The sequence below is a fragment of the Triturus cristatus genome, chromosome 4_2 (assembly GCF_964204655.1).
Source record: "Triturus cristatus chromosome 4_2, aTriCri1.1, whole genome shotgun sequence".
Classification (NCBI taxonomy): domain Eukaryota; kingdom Metazoa; phylum Chordata; class Amphibia; order Caudata; family Salamandridae; genus Triturus; species Triturus cristatus.
Window position 1 is genome coordinate 186,156,953 of NC_140586.1, and position 24,959 is coordinate 186,181,911.

The 24,959-nt window shown below is 49.1% G+C and overlaps 1 protein-coding gene across 7 annotated transcripts in view; it reads right to left on the minus strand.

Moving 5' to 3' along the window:
- The window catches only part of EP300 (EP300 lysine acetyltransferase), a 520,888-nt gene that overhangs the window by 29,835 nt on the left and 466,094 nt on the right, over positions 1–24,959 (minus strand). For all 7 annotated transcript variants that reach the window (XM_085601052.1, XM_085601051.1, XM_085601048.1 and 4 more), the window contains exon 24: positions 23,673–23,823. In XM_085601052.1, the coding sequence (XP_085457178.1) occupies positions 23,673–23,823 (151 nt within the window). The remainder of the gene's footprint in view (positions 1–23,672; positions 23,824–24,959) is intronic.

Here is a 24,959-nt window from a genome sequence, read left to right on the forward strand (position 1 = left end):
CAGTTCTCCTGACCAAAGTGGGGGGGGGGTCAGAACCCGTGGGGACCAGCTGCTGAAAGCAGCAAGTGGCCTAGGGAAGCTCACAAAGGCAGCAAGCTTTTGAAGCTTCCCCTTCGTGGACCCTGCCCATCCTGGGGGAGGAGGCTTGGCAGCTTGTCCCAGGATGTGCATTGTTTCAGGCCCCTGAGAGCAGCAGGCTCTCGACCTAGGGGTGAAGAAACATGTCTGGTGGTGGCAGCTGAAAGCAGCCACTCAGCCTGGACACTAGTGGTAGACGTAGGAAACTGGCTCTATACATACACCACCAAAATGAGGTATAGTGTGTATAAAGTCCAGGTGACCCCAGATCTAGGCAGAGGTTAAAGTTAGATAGAACCTTACTCTATTTGTGGTAGAGTGGTCGAGCAGTAAGGCAGTATCAGAGGACAGTGTTAAGCATTTGATGTACACACTCAGTAAGCAAATGAATACACACACACTCAAGAACTGAACTCTAGGCCAATTGTTTTTGTATAAAGAAACATACTGTTTTATTTTAGAACCAAGCAAGCCTGGCACAGGTAAGCATTAAATACTTTACAGTAGTAAGTTGCTGATTGTAGAACAGTTTGAAAATGCAATAGGAATTGTACTTTGTTTGATTTACAGGGGATACTTAGCAAATACAGTACATTGAAATGAATAGGCTTTTTCAGTAAATTACAGGCAAGTTACTTTTTACGTTACTTTTCTAACTCAGTGCTAGATACCTAGGGGAGGCTTTATATTTTTTGTCTACCCTAGGAGTTAAGGTGCGGGCTCTGATTGGGTCTTTAAAAATCTCATCAGCGTGTTGCATCATGCTTTTAAGAATGGGAAGTGTTTGTGATGACCTGTGTGTGGATGTTGACGTTTCAAACAAAAACTCTTCTAGTGATTCTTTCTGCAATGCCACGCCATGATATTGTGCAGCCTTGGTAATGAGTTGTTGAAAGGATGCGTTGTCGTCTGGAGGACATGGTTTGGCTGGGTAAAGGTCGGGATAATTATCACCTGGGGGTTCAATTGAATAATCTGTCTAAGGATCTGTTGGGAGATGTATCCCTGCATTATCAGCATCGTCATCCTCATGGTGGGATTGAGGGGAATACGGAGGTGTAATTTGCAAGGGGCTCTCAGGTGGAGAAGGAGGTGTTGGAGACATTGGTGATGGTAGATGAAAGACTTGTAGCCACAGATTTTTTCTTTAAAAGGATCTTGTAAAAAGTGTACTTATCCTGAATCTTGCGTTTTTGAGGCGGCCTAGTCTGAATATGGCCAGTCACGGGATTAACATATATCTTCTTTTGCTTAGGATCTGGAGTTAATGGAATAATGTCTGTAGTAAGCTGGCTCTGTATATACTATACCAAAATGAGGTATAGTGTGGGTAAGCAGAGGTAAAAGTAGATGGCACCTTACTCTCTATTTGTGTTAGTGTGGGCGAGCAGTAAGAATGTCCACTTTCAGATCGGAAGGGGTCTCTTTCTATTTTGGCGCCTACGTTTTCGGTGCTGGTGTCCTCGATGCCGGAGGAAGCTGGCCTTTATGCGCAGAGGGTTTCGGCTCTGAAGGTTGCTTGGTTTTTGACACGGAGGATTTCGTCTCATAGCTAGATTTATGTTTGGAACTGGAGTGCTTTGGTTCCGAGGAGGACTTTTGACGACTGTACTGAGCCGGAAGGCTTGACTGGCTGTTTCAGAGCAGAGCCCAGAGGAGGGGTGTCGGAAGGCAGAGGTGGTGCCAAAGCCTTGTGTTTTTTCAGAGTTTGTAGGGGCAAGGGGTCTTCTGTACTCACGTCACCTTATCCCTGCGGGAGTTCTACGGCGTTGAGGTCTATCTCGAGCTCAGATTCAGAGTCTAGTTCAGAGAATGCTTCCTCCTCCTCTGCCGCTGATGTATCGATGTCTTCTTGGCCAGACTCTTGGCTGAAGATGTCCGGTGCATCTTCAATGATCTGAATCTCTTGACGTCGAGCCCGACGATCGCAAAGAGTTTTCTTTGATCTGAATGATCTGCAAGCATCGCAGGATTCTTCTTTGTGCTCGGGTGTTAGAAGGTGGTTCTGACACTATTGGTCGCCCGGATTTTTCGCTTTTTGAGCACCTAATAGTTGAGCTTTTACTGTGGGAGAACCTCATAAGTTGGGACTCACCCACAGTGAACTCAGGACGAAAGAGACTGCATGGGGATTTTACTGGTGTCCCCCTGGCTTGACCAGGCCACTGCGCAGCAGCTGGAGTAAGGGACACCGGGCTGGTTACATGCAGACACAGGTGTACATGCGTGTGCACACGTGTAGGGGCTGCACAGGGGAGATTCCAAGCGTGCGCAGTCCAGGAGCAGCTACCAAGTGAATGGTGTGGCAGGACTTATGCAGAATTGGGTGGTGACATGGAATATGCTTTATACACTGGGAAGGAACATGCCAGGGAAAGTCAGTGCGTTTTACTGTTTTTCACTTCATTATTCCCCTACGGGGGATGTGGAGCCAATGGGCTAGATTAACTTTCATAAGGCCTACGGATTCCAGACACGCACTAAAGTCCACTGTAACGGATGTGGGAAGGAGTATTCTGCAGAGTCCAAAGTCATATTTGTACTGCTTTTGGGTCATCCAGAAATGTCACATTTCTTGGAGTCAGTCATGACCAGGGCCTGGCTGAGGGCTGACCTCAGCAGGATGGATTGATAACCTTTCTTCCACAAGCTAAGGCCTCCTCTCCACGAAGAGAAGATGGGTGGGGCTACAGGTTCGTCCATCAGCAGCTATCACTGGGTGCCAGGCACCAGGGTGCACCAAAGAGGGAAGGCAGCAAGGGGGGAAGGGGCTTTTTCAGAGACCATGTGGCAAGAGACCCTGGACAACGCCATTTTGAACAAACCCAGAGACTGGGCAGGAAGGAGGGAGCAGGGGCAGTGAAGTGATGTGTCGCTGTTTGATAGGACAAACTGAGACTTCCTGCCAGCCACCTACTCAACTTTTAAAAAGTGCTTGCACAGGAAGAGAAGCCCTCTCTGGGGTGTGGTCTGCTGAGGCAGAAGGTGCTGGAGCCTGGCGCAATGGGCAGTTGGAAGGAGGAACCCCTTGACTGCCCCCAGGGTCCTGAACAGCACCGGAAGAAGAGTGCAGGACCATTGCACAACAGCCTCTGTGCAGGGAGAAGAGAGGCCCAGGAGGAGAACAGGCGAAAGGCTGGCACAGGGAGCCAGTGAAGACCGCTCCCTGCAGAGTGCACCCTCTTGGAGACAAGGAGGGCGAAGGAGAGTGCTCCCAGTGGCTGGGGGACACCACCAGGAGCAATAAGAGGCCAAAATGAAGCCGATTGGACCCCTGGGGGCCGAGATATGCCCCCTGGAAGGTAGGCGACCTTTGACCCCTAAGAAGACAGACGAAGTACGTGGGGCTCCGCCGCCGGTGTCAGGAGTCCAGCAGGGGGTGCGGGGGGGGGGGGGGGGAGGTGCAGTCGCCCTCCCCGTGAAGGTGACCAAAGGGGCCATACCCGGGCCCCGCAGAAGAGCCAAGTCGGGGATCGCCATCGCACTCCCCGGGAAGAGGACACTGAGGAGGAGGGGGGGGGCACAACGTCTTGCTACCCCCCGCACGGCCAGTAAAGCTGGGGAGCACCGTTGCGCTCCCCGTGAAGAGTGCCCAGGCGGAAGGCCAGGAGCCCACCCTGGCGCGAAGAGTGAAGTCAGGGGGGTGGCGGGGTTTCCTGTGCCGATTGCCCTGGGGCCCGGGACCCCATCCGCGGGTCCTGAAGTGAGGAGGAGGTGGGGGGAGTGCCGTCGCACTCTCCTGAAGAATCGTCAGCGAGGGAGCAGCCTCCGCGTCTGCCCAGGCAGAACAGAATGCACACGCCGGCTCCCACAGCCGCACACGAGAGTGCGGGTCAGGAGGGAGCCGGCAGTGGGCTCCCTGGACTGCCCTTCAATAAGAAGGCAGGCGGGGGTCCCGGGTGGGACCGGTACCCCGGAAACCACAGTGGAGCACCCCCGCGAAAAGTAAGTGGATCGACAGGGTGGGGGCCCCGAGCCGCGCACTCACCGCCCAGGAAGGCGGCGAAGCGCCAGCACCACCAGCGCGGCTCTCTCCGGCACAGCGGGAGAGACGCTCATGTGATATTCACGGAAAGGAGCCTGAAGCGCCCCCATAATGCCTTGCAAGGCATGGGGAAATTCATCGTTTTTGGTGCCTGGTGGCCCCCAGAGGAGGGGGGGGTCACCCTCAATTGTGAAAAAGGTGCTGGGGGAGCTGCTGGAGAAGCACAGTCTCCCCCCCAGCATGAAGAGAAGTCCCTCCCTAAGTCACCTGGGGACCTGAAAAGAATAACCCCTCAAGGGCTCAGCCAGCATTTAACACTTTCTGGGCTGGGACTTTTGTTCTACAGCTGAGGGTGTATAGAGAAGTGCATCAAGGAGTGAAGGGCCGAGTTGGGGATGTTTGGTGAAGGGCATCCCCTGGAGGTGAAGAGGTGTAATTGCACCAGAAATGCATTTACTGAGGTTATTGCTTTTAGAGGGACTGAAGGTTACATGTGTAATGTGAAGTACCTGTGTGAGGTGATGTCATAAGTGGGGTTATGTTGTCAGACATTCCTGCTAGGGTGTCTGGCTGTATATGCGTAATCATAAGATTTTATCTGTGAGGCCTCTAGGGGCTGTAATTGCAATGCATTCTAATGATGCACAAATGTGATGAGTACTGTCATTCTAAAGTGATGCTTAAACATGTATTCTTGCTACTGCGCTTAGGTGAAGAACACAGACTGCTGGCCCTTAAGATGTAGAGGTGTATCCTTCATGGTCAGTAGGAAATGCTCAGTCAGAGTTGTGTGTCACCAAGGCAGGGTTACCTATTTTAAATGCTTGTTGAGATAAGGGGGGGGGTCTCCACTGGGATGGTGCCAGTGCGCAGGGGCCTCGCTCCAGATTATATTCAACTAACTGCATTGTGGGCAAGATGATGTGCATACATGGGAGTGGTGGTATTAGACCCCACCCCCCCTGCGGGAGGGGTAGAGATGTTATGCAATGTCACAAAGTAATTCCAACAGCTTATGTATATCTCTTAAATTGGTGCATAGTATTGAGTAGTGTTTGTGTTTAATACATGTACTCTTACTTTTATAAAGCAAAGTACAGACTGGACAATCAATTATTGAGTGTTATTTCTGCGCGCATGCAAATGGCGATTACTAGCCCACACCACCCCCCTTGAGTAAGCCTCAGGCTGCTCTGCAACGCTACCCTCTTAGAGTCAGGCGCTACAATTGGGTGTTTGGTTCCCAGTGAAGGACAAATGTAGTCATGTTATTTGTGCAGGCCTCACAGATACTACCTCGTTTTCCAACATCGGGAAACAAGCACAAGTTGCACACTTCGTGTGAGTCGGTGCGCGGATACTTCGTGCGGTACCGAGGACAAAATTTAAATTGAGTCCGATCCATTAACTGAGAACTGATTCAGCGCGGTTAGGCCCTAAATCCGTCCAAAAAGCCTTCTGTGAGAAAGTGTCATCTTTCTAGCATGGTATGCCCCCACTTTTTGCTGAATTGCTGATGTACTTTGACTGAGTGTGCCCTGGGCTCCTGCCAATCAGGTGCCCAGGGCCTGTGTTCCTTCCCTAAAACTGTATTGAAACCAAAACCAAATTGGCATCTCTGGCCACATGTCAGCCCCTGGTAAATGGTACCCTAGGTACCCAAGGCACTGTGACTAGAGAAGGCCCCCAAGGGCTGCAGCACTTATTGTGCCACCCTTAGAGGCCCTGTACCCTGACAACACACACTGCCTTTGCAGGCTGAGTGTCTCGGCACAGAACAAAACAAAGAGTCGACATGGCACACAACCCTGTGTGCCATGCCCACACCACACTGCCCTGGTATACCTCAGTCATCCCTCTAGCTGGGTGCCCTATTCAAGTGGTGTGGGTACAGGTACATGAGCCCTGTACCCCTACAGTACCCAGGTCCATTCCTGGGCACTGTAAGTGCAGTGCTGCCATTAAGAGTATATGGTGCTGGGAGGTCGTCATCACGAACTCCACAGCACCAGGAGGGTGTAACTACTGTACCTACCTGACCCTGGAAGACCCCCGAGGCCATCCCCAGAACCTTAACTCTGCCAGTCGAGTACTTACTTGAAAGTCGATAACCTACATCTTCTCCATAGGGTAACATTGACTGGTTTCACTTGGAAATTCTTTTAAGTGTCGAGTTTTGAAACTTTGAAATATTAACTAAAAATCATCCGATCAAGGAAAACGAAATAACTCATCTGTTACCAGGAGAGATCCCAGTGCTGGATCTTGGTGCCCAGCACTGACCCTTAAAAGTAATTACAACTTTAATTTTCAGATAACCTGATTTTCTCCCATAGGATAACATTGCCTGGTTTTCACCAGAAATTCTTTTAAGTGTCGATTTTTGCAACTTACAAATATTCCTTAAAAATCGCCTGTTTACTACAAACTATTTCTTTCAACTATTTACAGGAGATGCACCAGGGCTGAATCCAGGATGCAGCCCTGAGTAAGAAAAACATATGTAAAGTAATTGATATTGCATATTACTTAAAATTCCCATTGAGCTCAATATTATTGTGTTAGGATTGTGTTGCATATTGCAACAACTGTATCTATTGCATTGAAAGGAATATGCTACTTACCAGTATGCATCTGTTCTTGGAATGTAGAGCTGCAGGGCCACGCACTTAGGATAGTAGATTGCCATCTGGTGTTGGGCTCGGATGCTTGCAGGTTGTTGTTGTCTTCGGAAGAAGTCTTTGGTCACGAGATAGGGAACTCCTCCCTTGGACTACAGTGCGCATGGGCATCAACTCCATCCTTAGATTGTTTTTCACCATGATGGGAAATGATGGAGTTTGTAGAAAAGAGATGTCTATGTGTGATGTCTAAGTAAGACAATGCTGGAACAGATACAGGTCCCGGGGAGGTGGGTGGGCGCGTGTGGCTCTGCAGCTCTACATGCCAAGAACAGATGCATACTGGTAAGTAGCATATTCCGTTCGAGGCATATGAGCTGCAGATCACACACTTAGATTAGACTATATAGCAGCGTCTCCCCTAGCGGTGGTCACCTGTATCGGTTGCAGCCATTTTAAATTGCGTTTTAAGGACAGCCTGACCCACAGAAGCTTATTGCTTTGCTTGCGCGTCATCACAATAGTGTTTAGTGAAGGTGTGTGTTGTAGACCATGTGGCTGCCTTACAAATATCTTCTAAGGGAATGTTTCCTAAGAGTGCCATGGAAGCCCCTATTTTGCGTGTGGAATGCGCTCTAGGAGGAACTGTTAGTGTGCGTTTAGCCATATATGGATACATTTAACTATCCACCTAGCTATCCCAGATTTGGAAATGAGGTTGCCTTTATGTGGTGGAGAGAAAGCAACAAAATTGTTTTGCGGAATGACTTGGTTCTGTCAGTGTAGTAAAGAAGGGCTCTTTTAACGTCTAAGGTATGAAGAGCTCTTTCAGCTACAGAGTCTGGATTTGGGAAGAACACTGGTAACTCTACTGATTGGTTAAGATGGAACGGCGATATGACTTTTGGAAGTAATTTCGGATTTGTTCTAAGAACCACTTTGTTGCGGTGTAATTGTAAGAATCGTTCTTGTATGGTTAAAGCCTGGATTTCACTTACCCTTCTGAGAGATGTGATAGCGATAAGGAAAGCCACTTTCCATGTGAGGACCTGTAGGTCACATTTATGCAGAGGTTCAAATGGGGGTCCCATGAGCCTTGTAAGAACAATGTTTAGATTCCACACTGCAGAGGGTGGTAATCTGGGAGGCATAATCAGTTTAAGTCCTTCCATGAAGGCTTTGATCGCAGGTACTCTAAATAGTGACAAGTGTTGTCGATTTTGTAAGTAGGCTGCTAATGCTGGTAGGTGGAGACGTATGGATGAGTATGCCAAATTACATCTTTGCAAGTGCAGTAAGTAGCAAATGAGGTCTTGGATGGATGCATCCAGTGGGTTTATATGATTGTTAGTGCAGTAAATAGCAAATCTCTTCCATTTTGCAGCATAGCAGGCTCTAGTGGTAGGTCTTCTGGCCTCCTTTATAATATTCATGCAGTCTGGTGGCAGGTTTAGGTAACCGAACTCTAGGACTTCAGGAGCCAGATGGCTAGATTCAGTTGACCTAGATCTGGGTGTCTGATTTCTCCATGGTTCTGGGTTAATAAGGACGGGGGAGGTGTAGTTTTTGGTGTGGAACTAGCGAGAGTTCCAGTAGTGTTGTGAACCACGGCTGGCGTGCCCATGTGGGAGCTACAACGATCAGTTTGAGAGACTGTTGCCTGAGCTTGCGTACCACTAATGGAATGAGTGGGAGAGTGTGAGAAAGTGGCTCTGTATATACTGTTCCCTAATAGGTACAGGGTGTACAGAGTCCACAGTCCCCCAGAGGCTGATAGAGGTCAAAGTTAGGTGTGACCTTACTCTCAAAAGTGGTAGCTTGGTCGAGCAGTAAGGCAGTACCAGAGGACAGTGTAAAGCATTTATTGTACACACTCAGTCAGCAAATGGTTTCACACACTCAATAACTGAACTCTAGGCCAATGGTTTATATATATAAAATATATGCTTGTTTTATTTTTAGAACCACAAAGGGAGTAAAAATATACTTTCTCAGAATGAGAGGTTGAATATAAATACTTTTGTCTTAAGCAATAAATTTGTGTAAACAGTCACAGTTGGTTGCAATAAACAATCCTATTTCCTAAACATAACAATGCATTGAGCTCAATGGTAAATTCAGGTTATATGTAATAAATTACTTTTCAGATTACTTTTGGAATTCCAGGTCTGGCTCCTAGAACCAGCCTTGGGTCAGTATTCAGAATCAAGTGATGAGTCGACTTAATAACTGTAATAATTTTTAAATAATATTTAGCTATTTCAAAAGTTAGCACTTAGAAAATATTTCAAAGAAAACATTCAATGGATCTCTATGGCAAGAAATTCACATTGCAGGTAGAGTACTTTATCGTTACTTTAGTAATCCAGGACTGGGTGCCTAGACCCAGGACTGGGGTCCTTATCAAAAGCAGGTAAGTAATTTCGTTTGCAGAAATGGTACGATTTTAAAAGAATATTTCAAATTTGCAAAAATAGACACTTAGAAGAAATTTCACAGAAAAGCAGACAATGGTTTCCTATGGGAGAAAAATGAGTTAGAGGTAAGTATAGTTGTGAACACTTTTCAGGGTCAGGGCTGGGCACCAAGATCCAGCACTGGGAGCTCACCTAGGAGCAGGTGAGTAAATTCGTTTTTGTCACTTGGCTGATTTTTGGTGAATTTTTGCAGTTTTGAAAAGTTCACACTTAGAAGATTTTTGAAGAAAAAGCCAGTCAATGTTGCCCTATGAGGAAAATGAAGTTAGCGGTTTAAGGGTAAGTACTCGACTGGCAGAGTTGAAATTCCGGGCATGGACTCAGGGGTCCCCCAGTGTCAGGTAGGTACAGTTGGTTCACCCTCAGCGGTTTCAGGACGGCCGGGTGCAAAGAGAGTTAGGCCCAATGTTATCCTATGAGGGATAGGGGGACCTTGGTTGGTGGCTGCTGTCTGGCAAGCCACGCGGCTGTGGGAGCTGGGCTCCTGGTCACTTACTCAGGGCAAGTGGGGAAGTAAGTTAGTGTAGAGAGGGCACTGCCAGGGCCACTCGGGCGGCTGGGTGCAGGGTGCTTTTGAGCCTTCGGGCGCTCAATGGAAATCAATGGGAATGTTCCGGTTTGGAAAAAGGCTGCAGGCTCGGGGACGAGGATGTTTCAGGTGCCACCACCACTTCGAGAGGTAAGTTGGGTAGTTGTAGGTTAGGTGGGTACCCCGGGATTGGGCACAGGGGGCCGCAGGGCGCCGGGTGCAGGGGGGCCTTTTGACGTCGGGAATCTTACCCTCTGGTTGATCGCGGCTGGGGTGGCACTTGGTTCTGAGGCTGCAGGCTTCTTCCGGGATGTCGAGGGGGGTCCTTGGGTGCCGGACTCGGGGTCACAGTCGCCGTGGGGTCGTCCTCAGGGTCTTTGTCCACTCCGGCACTGGCCAGGCTTGGCTGGTGCAGAGTGTGTTGGGTCCGCGGTCCCGGGCTGCTGCCAGGGGTTAAAAATAGGTTTCTTGAGTAGAGCCTCTACTCATGGGAGTCCCAGGGGCTTAGAGCCAAAAGGTAGCCAGGTCCTCCGGGGTTGGTGAGGTTGCTGGCCACGAGAGATGCCGCGCTGGTGCAGGTTCGAGAGTCGACAGGCCGGTAGGGCTGGGGCCTAAGCAGTTGGTGTCTTCTCTTTTTAGCAGCTGCAGGGCAGGTCTTTGTTCTTCTTGCTCTTCTTGTAGTTTTCTATCTGGAATCTCAGGAAGGAAAGTTCAAGGTGCCCCTAAATACTAGATTTAGGGGCGTTACAGGTAGGTGAAGGCCAGGGACCAATGGGTCCTTGTCCTGGGGTGGGTACACCCCCTATCCTGCCTCTCTCCTGTGGGAGGGGGGCAGTAGCCTAATCCTGATAGGGGAGGGCTCCCCATCTTCAAAATGGCGAGAGCCCGGAGATGTGCTTCACCTCGCCTCCCCCACCTGAGGGGTGGGGTGGGCAGGCTGGCACATCCCCTGTCCTTGTATGGGGTTTCCGGCCAAGCTTCCCGCCAGAGTGGGGGGTTGCAGTGGCCTGGGGAAACTCCAAATGGCGGCATGCCTTTGAAGCTTCCCTTTGCTCATCCTGGGGGAGGAGATTTCTCACCTCACCCAGGATGTGCATTGTTGCAGGCCCGGGAGAGCAGGGGCTCTCCCACCCAGGGGTCCAGCAACGTGTCTGCTGTGTGGCAGCCTCAGAGCAGACATGGATTGTAAGTTAACTGTAAGGGGGCATCTCTAAGATGCCCTCTGGGGTGCTTAGTACATTAAATCCTACACTGGCATCAGTGTGGGTTCAATGTGCTGAGAAGTTTGATACCAAACTTCCCAGGCTTCAGTGTTGCCAATATGGTGCTGTGGAGCTCGTGTTTGACAAGCTCTCAGCACCATGTACTCTTAAATGACAGCACTGCACTTACAGTGCCCAGGAATGGACCCGGGTACTGTAGGGGCACAGGGCTCCTGCTCCTGTGCCCACACCATAGGCGTAATGCACCCAGCTAGAGGGGTGGCTGACATATGCCTTGGCAGTGTAGGTGATGGGCATGGTAGACAGTGATGTGTGCCATGTCGACTCTTTGTTTTGTCCTGCACCCAGACACTCAGCCTGCAAGGGCAGTGTGTGTGTAAGGGTACAGGGCCTCTGAGGGTGGCACAATGAGTGCTGCAGCCCTTAGAGGTCTTCCCTGGCCACAAGGCCCTGGGTACCTAGGGTACCATTTACTAGGGGCTGACATGTGGCTAGGGTTTGCCAATTTGGAGTTTGTGTGGTTTAAGGAAGGAACATAGGCCCTGGGCACCTGATTGGCAGGAACCCAGGGTACACTCAATCGAAGTACATTCAGCAATTTAGCAAAAAGTGGGGGCATACCATGCAAGAAAGATGGCACTTTCTCACAACACATCCCTGTGTGCCATGTCCACCACCTACACTGCCCTGGCATACATCAGCCACCCCTCTAGCTGGGTGCCCTATGCCAGTGGTGTGGGCACAGGAGCATGAGCCCTGTGCCCCTACAGTACCCAGGTCCATTCCTGAGCACTGTAAGTGCAGTGCTGCCATTTAGGAGTACATGGTGCTGAGAGCTCGTCAAACACCAACTCCACAGATCCATAATGGCAACACTGAAGACTGAGAAGTTTGGTATCAAACTTCTCAGCACATTAAACCCGCACTGATGCCAGTGTGGGATTTAATGTACCAAGCACCACAGAGGGCATCTTAGAGATGCCCCCTGAAACCTAACCTACAATCCACGTCTGATCTGGGAGGCTGCCTAGGCTGCCACACAGCAGACATGTTGCTGGACCCCTGGGTAGGAGAGCCCCTGCTCCTGGGATGGACAAGGGGAAGCTTCAAAGGCATGCCGCCTCTGAGCTTCCCCAGGCCACTTGCAGCCCACACTCTGGCGGGAAGCCTGGCCGGAAACCCCAAATAAGGACAGGAGATGTGCCAGCCTGCCAACCCCACCCCTCAGGTGGGGGAGGCGAGGTGAAGCACATCTCCGGGCCCTCGACATCTTGAAGATGGGAGGCCCTGCCCAATCAGGACTAGGCTACTGCCCCCCTCCCACAGGAGTGGCAGAATAGGGGGTGTACCCACCCCAGGACACGGACCCATTGGTCTCTGCCCTTTACCTACCTGTAACACCCCTAAATCTAGTATTTAGGGGCACCCTGAACCTCCCTTCCTCAGATTCCAAAATAGAAAGAGCAAGAAGAAAGAAGACCTGCCGTGCAGCTGCTAAGAAGAGGAAGACACCAACTGCTTTGGCCCCAGCCCTACCGGCCTGTCGACCCTCGAACCTGCTCTTGCTACATCCCGGCACCTCTTGTGGCCAGCAACCTCACAAACCCCGGAGGACCTGGCTACCTTTTAGCTCTAAGCACCTGGGACTCCTATGAGCAGAGGCTCTGCTCAAAATCAGCTTCTAATCCCTGGCATCAGCCCGGAACCGCGAACCCTGCACACTCTGCACCCGCCAAGCCTGGCCTGTACCGGAGTGAACAAAGACCACGAGAACGACCCCCCCGGCGAATGTGACCCAGAGCCCGGCACCCAACGACTTCCCTCGAAGCTCCTGACGCCGCCTGCAGCCTCAGAACCAGGTACCCCCCCAACTGCGATCAACAGAGGATAAGATTTCCCAACACCAAAAGGCACCCCTGCACCCGGCGCCCTGCGGGCACCTGTGCCCAACTCCTGGGTACCTATCCAACCTCCAACTAACCTCTCGAAGTGGTGGTGGCACCTGAAGAATCTTCGTCCCCGTGCGTGCAGCCTTTTTTCAACCTGGAGCTTTCCCATTAAAATCCATTGAGCGACTGAAGGCTCAAAAGCACCCTGCACCCAGCTGCCCGAGTGGGCCTGGCAGTGTAACCTATACACCTATCTCCTTCCCTATTTGCCCTGAGCAAGGGACCAGGAGCCCAGCTCCCACAGCCGCGTGGCCTGCTAGTCAGCAGCCACCAACCAAGGCCCCCCTGCCTCCCATAGGATAACATTGGGCCTAACTCACTCTGCACCCGGCTGCCCCTGCGCCGCTGAGGGTGTAACAACTGTACCTACCTGACCCTGGGAGACCCCCGAGTCTGTGCCCAGAACCTTAACTCTTCTAGTCAAGTACTTACCCAAAAGCCGATAATGAATAGTTTTTTACCTGTGGGTGTAGTTTTGCAGCTTTAAGATCTTTCTGGATTCACTATGCTGTGCATTATTCCACGATCTGGTGGTTGGGTCCGGATTCGTAGTCTCTTTTCTTTTTTTTGTAGCCCAGGTGGGCGTCGACGTCCCACCATTTGGTGCACCTCTCGTGACGCCGTCGTGCTTCCTGCGGAAGTCCCACCTTTGGGGCGCCATCTTTGGGTTCTTTTTTCCTCTCGTTTTTTTTTGTTTTTTAACCCTAGGCGTTCTATTAATTTTCCTTTTCAAATTTCCTTTAGTATTTCAATTATTCTGTTCTTCCTTGTCCTTCCACCTCTTTCTCCAGCCTCATCTTCCTGGCGGAGGTGGGTGGGTTCGCTAGTGAATCCAGAAAGATCTTCAAGCTGCAAAACTACACCGACAGGTAAGAAACTATTTGTTTTGCAGCGTGAATCTTTCTGGATTCACTATGCTGTGCATAGACTTTGTAGCGGTTTGTTATCTTTGTGGCGGCTGGGTGGTAGAGGAGTGTTGGCCGTTGAATATATGTTGAAGCAACTTCTGTCCTACCTGTGCTTCCTTGTTCATCTGTATGTCCACGCAATAGTGCTTAGTGAACGTGTGCATTGAAGCCCATGTTGCCGCCAGGCAGATGTCTTGAATGGGCGTATTTGCCAGAAAGGCAATAGTTGCTCCCTTCTTCCTTGTGGAGTGGGCTCGTGGCCCATCCGATAGCTCCTGCCCTGCCTGTTTGTGGCAGAATTGTATTGTCAGTGCGATCCATCGTGCAATGGTGGCTTTTGTCACCGGTCTACCCAGGAAACTAGTTGCAAAGGAGACAAAGAACTGCTTGGTCTTCCTGTGCTCTTTGGTCCTCGTAATGCACTGCCCTTCTAGCGTCTAGAGTGTGCAGTGCCCTTTCTGCGCTTGTTGTGGGGTTTTGAAAGAAACTCGGTATCTGAATTGTCTGGTTCATATGGAATGCCGACACCACCTTAGGCATGAAGTGTGGGTCCGTTCTTAGAACCACCCTATCCTTGTGTATCTGGATGTAGGGCTCTTGCAGTGTCAGTGCTTGCAGCTCGCTCACTCTGCGCAGCGAGGTTATCGCTACCAGGAAGGCTGTTTTCATTGTCCGCATTTGCAGCGTGGCCTTGTGGATGGGCTCAAACGGCGCCTTCATAAGTTCGGTTAGGACCACGTTGAGGTTCCATGCCGGCGGCGGCATCCTCTTTGGTAGCGCAATTCTTTGCGCCCCTTCCAGGAACCTCTTTACTACCTGTGACGTAAAGAGACTTCCTCCTCTCTCCCCTCGTGTGTAAGCTACGATTGCCGCTAGGCGTACCCTTAGGGAGGATGACCATAGATTACTTTTTAGTAGGTGTGTGAGGTATCTAAGCACCGTTGACTCTCATGTCATTTTATTCTGTAGTTTATTTCTGCTGCACCATATTGTGAACCTTTTCCATTTCTCCCCATAGCATTTGCGTGTTGTAGGTCTCCTTGCCTCCCGCAGCACTCGCATAGTGCTTGGAGGTAGGTTCAGGTGCGCAAACTCTAATTCTTCAGGAGCCATGCCGCCAGGCTGAGGCTCTCTGGCTCTGGATGCAGGACCTCTCCGTTCTGCATGGAGAGCAGGTCCTTTCTTCTTGTGAATTTGTGAGGAGTGCCTTGTGCCATTTCCACTATTTGAGAGAACCATGTCTGTCTTGCCCACTGTGGTGCCACTAGGATCAGTGTCATGCTGGTCCTGCACTTGTCGAGCACCCTGTGTAACAGCAGTATCGGTGGAAAAGCGTAGGCAAATGTCTTTGACCAACTTATCCATAGGGCATTCCCTTGGGATTGCTGTTCTGGTTGTCTGGATGCAAAGTTTTGGCATTTTGCATTCGGGCGTGTTGCAAACAGGTCTATTGTCGGTGTTCCCCACCTTTGGAATAGCCTCTGCGTTTCCTGTCCATTGAGCTCCCACTCGTGGGATGCCGATGTCTGTCTGCTGAGCCAGTCTGCCTCCACATTGTCCTTCCCTGGTAGGTGTATGGCCAGCAGGTCTATCTTGAGTGGGATGGCCAATCTCCTGTGCCAGAGTGGAAAGGGGGAACGATTGTGTCCCTCCCTGCTTGTTGATATAAAACATGGTAGTAGTATTGTCCGTCTGTATCAACACTTTCTGGTTGTATAGCTGCTTCTGGAATGCCTTCAGGGCTAGCAGGACAGTCTTCAATTCCAGGTAATTGATGTGTCTGACCGCATCTGCCGGAGTCCACAGACCCCTCACCCTGAGCTTGTTCATGTGTGCTCCCCATCCTATTTGTGATGCGTCCGTGGTGATGGTCACAGTTGGGTTTGGTGGTATCAAGGTCTTTCCTGTAGTTATGTTCTCCCTGTTCCACCATGCTATCTCCTCCTGCACTGCATGCGTAACAACTACTAGATCCTCCCAACTCCCGCTTGCTTGTGACGATTGCTGTTGCAGCCATTCTTGGAATGGTCTCATGTGAAGCCGTACATTGGGGACTAGGTGGATGCATGACGCCATCATCCCCATGATCTTGCTCACTGTTCTCACTGTCAGAACTCACCCCTTCTGGTAGAGACGCGTCTCGTTCAGCAGGGCTACTGTTCTTCTGTCGCTGGGCATGACCGTTCCGTCTATGGTGTTGATCTTCGCCCCCAGGAAGATCTTCACCTGTTCTGGTTCCATCAATGACTTCCCCCAGTGTATCGAGAACCCCAGGTTTGTTAGTGTTCTTGTCACCCGTTCTGCGTGCTCCTTGCACTTGTCGTGAGTGCTTGCTTTGATTAGCCAGTCTTCTAGGTAAGGATACACATGAATCCCTTCCCTTCGTACATACGCTGCTACTGCTGCAAGGCATTTTGTGAAAACCCTTGGGGCGGACTTTAGACCGAATGCCAGGGTTGTAAACTGAAAATGATCCTGGTTGATGTTGAACCGTAACAGGTTTTTGTGTTGTCTGTTCATTGGGATGTGCAGGTAGGCGTCTTTGAGATCCACGGTGGACATGAAGTCTCCGTCTCGTATTTGGGGTAGCACTTCTTTTAGTGAGGTCATCTTGAATTTTTGCGTCTTTATTAATTTGTTTAGGAATCTTATGTCCAGGATGGTCTTAGTGATTCGTCCACCTTTGATACCAGGAAGTAGTTCGAGTACACTCCCTTGTTCCTTTCTCTGCATGGCACTGGTTCTATGGCCCTCTTTTTCAGTAGTTGAAGTGTCTCCTCCCTGAGTTGAGCGAGCTCTTGACCCGAGCGCTGTCTTCTCTTTGGTTTCTTGTTTGGAGGCCTTTTCTCTAACTCTATGCAGTATCCGTGCTGTATGACGTTGAGAACCCATTTGTCTGAGGTTATTTCTTGCCATTGTTGAAGGTAGAGGCCCAGTCTTCCGCCTACCGGTGTTGCATGCTCGTAGGCGCTTGTTTTGTGTAACCCCCTTGGTGTTCTTACATTGCGCTTCACCCTTCGGGGTATGCTGGGGGTGAGCATCTTTTTGCGTGTGAAGTCACTTAGATGAGGGTTGGTCTCCCCCTCTCCTCCTTTGGCCACGTCTATTTCCCCTCCCGCGAAAGGACTGGCCTCAAGGCTGGTACTGCCAGTTCTGCTTCTGCTGTCCCTGCTGGCTGTGACTGTCACCCTGCTGCCCTTGCTGGAATGTCTGGTGCGACGTACCCTGCTGGATTCCTCCCATTCCGTAGGGTCACCGATTTGGGGTGCCTCTTCGCAACCCTCTGAATTGCAGGGCCCCCATGGATCTTGCCATCTCATTTTCCTTTTTCAGTTGGGTGAGCTTCTCGTCCACAGTTTCCCCGAACAGCGTTTCACCGTGGAAAGGGGTTTCAGTATGTTGTTCTGGACTTCCTGCTTGAATCCAGAAATTCTGAGCCAAGCCTGTCTCCTTTCATTGATCCCTATGGCCATCATTCTGCTCGAAGTTTCCACCCCGTCCAATGCAGTCTTAATGCATGAGTTGGCGATATTCTTCCCTTCCTCCACTAGATGGGAAGCCCTTTGACGGTACTCTTCTGGGAGATGCTTGACTACTTCCCCCATCTCATCCCAATGCTGGTACTGGGGTCTGTTCAGTAGCGCGTTTGAGTTTGCCATGCGCCAATGCATTGCGGCGTTTCTTTCTACCTTCCTTCCAGTGAGGTCCATCCTTCTGCTCTCCTTATCAGGAGGTGGGCCAGAGGTCGCCGGCACATTGGCTCTTTTCCTGGCCGTGGAAGCAATGATGGAGTCGGCAGTGACCGATCCCTTGATGTAAGGAGGATCCTGCGAGGAGTGCTTGTACTTCTTTTCCGTTCTGGGTGTGATGGACCGGCATGTTCCTGGGTCCTTAAACGCCTCCTTCCCTTGGTTCATCACGCTTTGAAGCATGGGGAGGAACTGGCTTCTCGTCTGGATGGGGAGCAGAGTTTCGAGTAGGAAGTCTGCTTTCGGCTTCTCCTCGTCCAATTTAACACCAAAGGCTGCTGCAGCACTCTTGACGACCATGTTGTAAGCCCCGATGTCGTCTGGCGTCGAAGGCCTCGAAGGATACGAGTCCACGGGCTCTTCGGGATTTTCGGCGTCGATGTCCTGCTATTCCAGCTCCTGAGTCGTCGACGGCGCCGAGCCGTAGAACGACTGCTGATCCTCTTCATCATCTTCTCCCTCATAGTAGGGGCCTTCTTCCTCCTCTTCAGGACCTCTCGACTGCTCTTCGGCATCGAAATCTCCCTGCTCCTCGATCTTGACAACATCTGTCGACGGGGCCGTTGGGATTTTGAATGTTTTCATTCTTTCGTCGAACTCCTCCTTCCTCTGAAGGATGCTCTCCATCTCCGCCTCGAGCCTTCTCATTTTCATTTCCATGTCGGAGATGTGCTCGGCGTCGACCGCATGTCTCTTCGACGGAGCTTGCGTCGACGCGGCCTTGTCTTTCGTCGCCGAACGTCCCACCTCGTGGGTCTGTTTCGACGAACTCGGTCTTTCGGCGATCTTCGGCACCTGGGAGTCCTTCTCGAAGGATCCGCTCGGCCTTCTGTCCTTTGAACCACTGGCGGACGTCGAAATTTTCGGCTCTGGTGTTCCCTTCGAGGACTTGGATTCATTTTTCGAGAGTCACCTTCCGATTTTCAGGGCCCTTTTGGTGGTTTTGTACTCGACGTGTCTCTTACCTCGTCAGGCGTTTTCTTATCGGTCTCTGCGACCGTGAAGACATCAGGTCCCCCGGCGATGTTGTCTTCGTCGTCGGTGGGGAGGCCCAGATCGTACAGTGACGGGGCCTTACCCTTGCCTTCCATGCTGAAGTTGGCTCTCCTCTGTCGTTCTCTCACCCGAAGAGTCTTTGGCGCGAAAGCGGAACAGGCGTTGCAGTCCTTGCTCTCGTGGTCGATCGGCAGGCAAAGGTTGCAGACCGGATGTTGGTCCTTCTGCGCGTACTTGTGGTGGCAGTTAGGGCAGAACTTAAATGGTGTCTTGTCCATTGCGCTCAGAGCGCGCATTTTCCTATGGGCGTCGAAGAATTTCGAGGATCCCCTCCTTCGTCGTCCCGGCTGTAATACCTTTCTCTCTGTAGTCTTCTAAAAGTTCTCTTTCGATGAAACTCGCGTATTTTCCTTCTTCCTTCGTCTAAAACTCTGGAGCTTCTCGATGACGATCCAGACCCAACGGCGGAAAAAAGAATCTGAAGATGGCGCACGAAGTCGTCACGAGAGGTGCACCAAATGGTGGGACGTCGACGCCCACCTGGGCTACAAAAAACCAAAAACGAAAAAAAAAAGAAAGACTACGAATCCGGACTCAACCACCAGATCGCGGAGTAATGCACAGCATAGTGAATCCAGAAAGATTCACGCTGCAAAACTCAATATTCTCCATGGGGTAACATGGACTGGTTTCTTCAGAAATTTCTTCTGTGTGTGGTGTTTCTAAAACTTAAAATATTCACCAAAAATGAGCCGAGTAACGAAAACGAAAATACTCACCTGCTATTAGGAGAGATCCCAGTGCTGGATCTTGGTGCCCAGCACTGACCCTGAAAAATATTCACAACCGTACTTACCAGTAACCCAATTTTCTTCCACAGGAAATCGTTGATTGTTTTTCGGTGAAATTTCCTCTAAGTGTCGATTTTTGCAAACTTCAAATGTGCTTTAAAAATCGTGCTAACTGTGAAAGCGTAATTACTTACCTGTTTTAGATAGAGGTCCCAGTACTGAGTCCAGGAGCCCAGTACTGGACTACAAAAGTAACGAGAACATACTTTACCTGCAACTTGAATTTTTTTCCATAGGGAATCATTGACTGTATTTCTATGAAATTTCTTCTGTCAACTTTTAAAATAGCAAAATATTGCCTAAAAATCACAACAGTAACTAAGTTGACTTTTATCACTTGTTTCTAAGAACTGTCCCAGGAATGAATCTAGGATCCAGTCCTGGAGTTACAAAAGTAATCCTGAAAGTAATCTATTGCAAATAACTTAAATCTTCCATTGAGCTCAATGCATTATTGTGTTTGAAATTGTGTTGCCTCCTGCAACAACCTGTAACTATCTACAAAAGTCAATTGCATATTGCTAAAGTATTTAACTAAAGCATCTCATTCTGAGAAAGTATATTTTAATACCTACTGTTGGTTCTAAAATAAAACACATTTTTTATATGAACCATTGGCCTAGAGTTCAGTTTTTGAGTGTGTGAGACCATTTGCTGAGTGTGTGCAACAAATGCTTTACACTGTCTTCTGATACTGCCTTACTGCTCGACCAAGCTTCCACTTTAGAGAGTCGAGTAAGGTTGTATCTAACTTTAGCCTCTGCCAAACCTCTGGGGACTGTGGACTCTGCACATACTGTACCTATTTGGGAACAGTATATACAGAGCCACTTTCTCACACCTATTGCAACAACTGTAACTATTGCACTTAAAAGTATATTGCTTATTGAAAGTATACAACTACAGCATTTCATTCTGAGAAAGTATTGTGATACCTACTTGTGGTTCTAAAATAAAACAACTATATATTTTTATATACAAAACAATTGGCCTAGAGTTCAGTTCTTGTGTGTGAGACCATTTGCGGACTGTACAACAAATGCTTTACACTGTCCTCTGATACTGCCTTACTGCTCGACCAAGCTACCACTTTAGAGAGTCGAGTAAGGTTATATCTAACTTTAGCCTCTGCCAAACCTCTGTGGACTGTGCACACTGAACCTTACTTTGGTGCAGTATATACAGAGCCACTTCCTTACATACGTGTAGTCTGTAGATTCATGCTGTAAGGTCATGCTGCTCTTTTTCCCCATGATAATGTGTTTTAAAGGGTTTAACACAAGCACCTACAAGCTGTTTCTTTCGTACGAAGAGGTAACCTACATATCTTTTTCACTCTAGTCGTTATCTCTCGGCTTAGCCCACGGACGGTGAATCGTTCGACATTCAAGACGATTTTCTGTCTAAGGTCACGAGGTTTCGTTTTTAATTTGTTGATTTGCGCCACCTACAGTTGGTCTTTGGTAAACACATTGTTCAGAACTGCTAGCAGCTCATGTCACGACGCTAAACTCCATCCCAGTACTTATATTTTTTCGGGAAGGCAGCACTTGGAGTGGGACTGAGTCACTCGGGACTCGAGAGGCAGGCAGACAGACAGTATTGCGGAGTGCGGACGAGAAGATGTTGAAGTTGCACAACACAACACACTGTGCCAGTAGTGAGGTAAATAATTATTATCCAAAATAAAAATCAATGACGTGCGTGCACTGCAGCAATGCATGTAGACCCGGTCCTAGCACCGGCACAAATTAAGCACTGGGCTTGGGGGTCGCATTACAAAGGCAGCAAGGCCTTTGAAGCTCCCCTGCCACAGATGGCTCTTTCTGACCTGGGGCAGGTGTGAACACCTCCGCCCAGGAAAGGCTTTGTTTCTGGGCCCAGGGAGTGAAGGCTTCCACCACAGGGGTCCAGAAACAGGTCTCGTGGTGGCGGGCTGGTGTTTACCAGTCAGGGAACCCACCAGAGGCTGGTCGTTTTTCAGGGGGGTATCTCCAAGATGCCCTCTGAGTGCATGGTAGTATAAATCCCACACTGGAATCAGGGTTTATTATTATGCTGAGCAGTTTGATACCCAACTTCCCAGAAGTCAGTAAAGCCATTATGGTGCTGTGAAGTTCGTAATGACAAACTCCCAGACCATATACTTTTTTATGGCTTTACTGCACTTACAATGCCCAAGAATGGACTTAAGACACTGTAGGGGTACAGTGCTCATGCAATTGTACCCTCACCAGTGGTATAGTGAACCCAGCTAGAGGGGTGTCTTACCTATACCATAGGCAGTGGGATGCAGGCATGGCATACAGGTATGTGTGCCATGTGTGGAGAAGTGTAGCTCACTGGTTAGAGGAGGCATACCCTGAAGCAGAGGTCAGACCCAGGACCAGGGTTCGATTCCCGACGCGGCAGAGTCTGGAGCCCAATTGTCCACGGACTCGATAATTCTTGCTTCGGTGCCTACTCTAAGCACGAGTTCACACTATGCAGCTCTGGGCAACAAGCTTGCTTAATCTCCACAACGGCCCCCCGCGGCGGGATGCCTGGCTTTCACCTTGGGGATGCCCAGTACGGGTTATCTCACAGGGAAAAACCAGGACGGGTTCCCAATGCAAGCGCCAAGATGCCCAAGGGTAATTTGAGCGCTATACAAGACCGCACATACATACATACATACATGCTGATTGTTCACTTTTCTCTGCACCAAAACATGGAGCCTGCAATGGCAGTGTGTATATGTTAAGGTACAGGACCTCTAAAGGTGGCACAATATGTGCTGTAGCCCTTCCTTGGTCACAGTACCCATGGTACCTTTTACAAGGAACTTGCATGAGACAAGAGTTTCCATTTGGGGGTACAAAGGTACAGTTTTGGGAAAGAACACAGGCCCTGGGAACCTGATTGGCAGGGACCCAGGGCCCATCAAGTCAAAGTGCATCAGAAACTTGGCAAAAAGTGTGTGTGTGGGGGTTACTGTAACAGAAACCCAGCTTTCTACACCTGTCTGCTCACGCAGATAGGTCCTTGAATGTGGCTTAGGGAACCCTTCCTAGAGGGTGACTTACCTATGCCTCATGCAGTGTTGGGCAGACATCAAGTCAAAGTTCATCAGAAATCTGGCAAAAAGTGGGGTGTTACTGCAACAGAAACACACTTTCCTACACATCACAATTGGTGGTATATGCCCAGCTTGGTTGAGACAAAATATACATTTCATGTGTGGGTCCTCAGTAAAGATCTTCCTTGCCCAAACACCTCACATGGCTTGAAGAGACCTCTTGGATGAACAGCTTTAGGCATGGCGCCAGTTGAACAAAAACATTTTACCTCCACTGTTCAGTGCAGTGAAGAGTCAACACTGCCTCCTCCTTTCATGCCAGATGACAAAGGTCTCTTCAGAGAAAAAGTTCAAAAGGTAGGACAAAGAGCAAAAATGTGCAGAGATCATAGGATTCCTTGTTGCTTCATACTATGCACCACAAAATCTGACGGTTGCAGCTTCAGGTGAGGGTTGGAACCATGGGCCTCTCCACCGTGGCTAGCGTTTGGTTAATAAAAAGAGGTTGCTTGTGTTGTTGCATTGTTTTCCATTTGTTTTCAATGTTAATTGAGGTGTTAAAACACTGCTATGTTAATACTAAGATGACTCACCACCTGACCTTGGGGAATAATTTGCACATGTACATCTAAGGAAAAACAATACTGGGGAACTTCAATGCTAATAACTGACGACAAATGCCCGGTCTGTTCATACATTACTGACTACCCACCCCTTGAATCTTTCCTTAGCGCCATAATTTTATAATCCTTCCCATTCTATTTCTGAAAACTCTGCAGTCTGGTTCCTTGGAATACTCTGCAGTCTGGTTCCTTGCTTCCCAAGTACACTACACAACTTGGAGTACCCCATTTCAATATGATTTACATAATGTACTTCTACAAGATTTACATGATGCAGGTCTATAGTCTATAAGCAGTAGTGAATTCTTACTGCTACAATTTGCGTTGCACTCCTTAACCTTCTCTTGTTCATTTCATACACTATAGCCACTTTTTAGGAGCACAAAAACCTATAACTTCATAAACTAAAAAAACATTTGTGAGCACCAGGAAAGCATGAATCAATAGCTGCCAGACAAGCTTCACACTTCAATGAAATATGGAGAGGGACTCTCCCAGTTCAGTTAAGCAAAAGCTACCTCATACTTGCATGAAGCTGGGAGAAGAAGCAGTTGTGCCTCCTCCACATTTGCACTGTTAAATCCTCAGAAAAGACACAAATTTGTATTCACCCTATCCTACTTACTTTGCTTTCATCCCAGGCTTCACTTCTACAGTCTTGTCCGAGGCATGGACCACCCTGACAGTCACCTCACCCGCCTCGGGATGGCTTTGCCGCCTGAGGTAATCATTAACTCTGTTCTCCAGGAAGGTTCCCAATCTGGTAGTTGGTAGCCCTGAAATATAGAAACAAATGGCATGACTCAATGCAGTGGCGGACCTCAATTTGTTCAATAGGTGCAGCACAAAGGTTGGGATTGCACTGGGCCTTCAATGAAAATCTTTTCAACGAGGTGGCACCTGTGTCTTCGATGCTTTAAACAACATAAGTAGTAACGGTTACTTCCCAATGAACAGAAAGGAATATATTACTTAGCGTGTAAGAATCAGTTTGTGGCGTGCAAAGCTGTAGATTCACATGCACTGCATACTCCTGCAATCTAGTGTTGTGCTCCGAAGTGTACAAATTATTTTTCTCCAATTAAGTCTTTCGAGTCACAAGTAGGGGTGGGCGAAATGTTTTGTTTCACCTGCAGAATTGGTGGAATTGGGGTCACTCTGTATATATAATCTACTGGCGGTCGCCAGTAGATAGTTATAGTTAGGACCGTGTTTCCATAGGAAATCTGAAAATTCTATTTTGAATAACTTTGGCGCCAGTTGACGAATCTTCGCCAAATTTTCAAAACTAATGGGGCGCTCCGCTCAGCTCCTACCCTGAAAGTCTCGGGGGGGATTCGTCAAGCGGGGGCCGAGAAAAAAGGGGGTCCCAAAGCGCGTTTTCCCCATGCATTTTCCCATAGGACCTTTAGTCGAAGGTACAGCCCGAACGGCTGAACAGAATTACTTGGAAATTTGGCAAAGAGGTAGTCCTCAGGTCAGGGAAGTGCCTATTGCATATATGGAGTCAGTCTGTTCAGTAGTTCCTGTCCTGAGAAAATGGAGTTAAAAGCACATAAATATCTATAGCCGCGCACCGTGCACGCACCCTACGCGCACCCTAACGTGCGCGAGCGTAATTCTGGTTGGTGGTTACATGTCAGTCAACGTTCGAATCGGCCGAAATCAGGAAGTGTCGGCCGCCATTTTGTTTGTTTTGAGTGCGAGAGTGAAAAAAGAAGGTGGCGAGCGTGAAAAGGGGGCAGGGTAGAGAGTTCCTGACCCCCTAGCCTCCTAGCCTTTGTCAGGGGTCCCTGAAGGCAGAAAAGGACATTTTAATATATTTTTTTTTTTTTTAAATAACGGGGTGCGCGCACGGTGAAAAACCATTAACTTTTTTTTTTGAAACTTAAGACGTACTTTATTGTAAAAT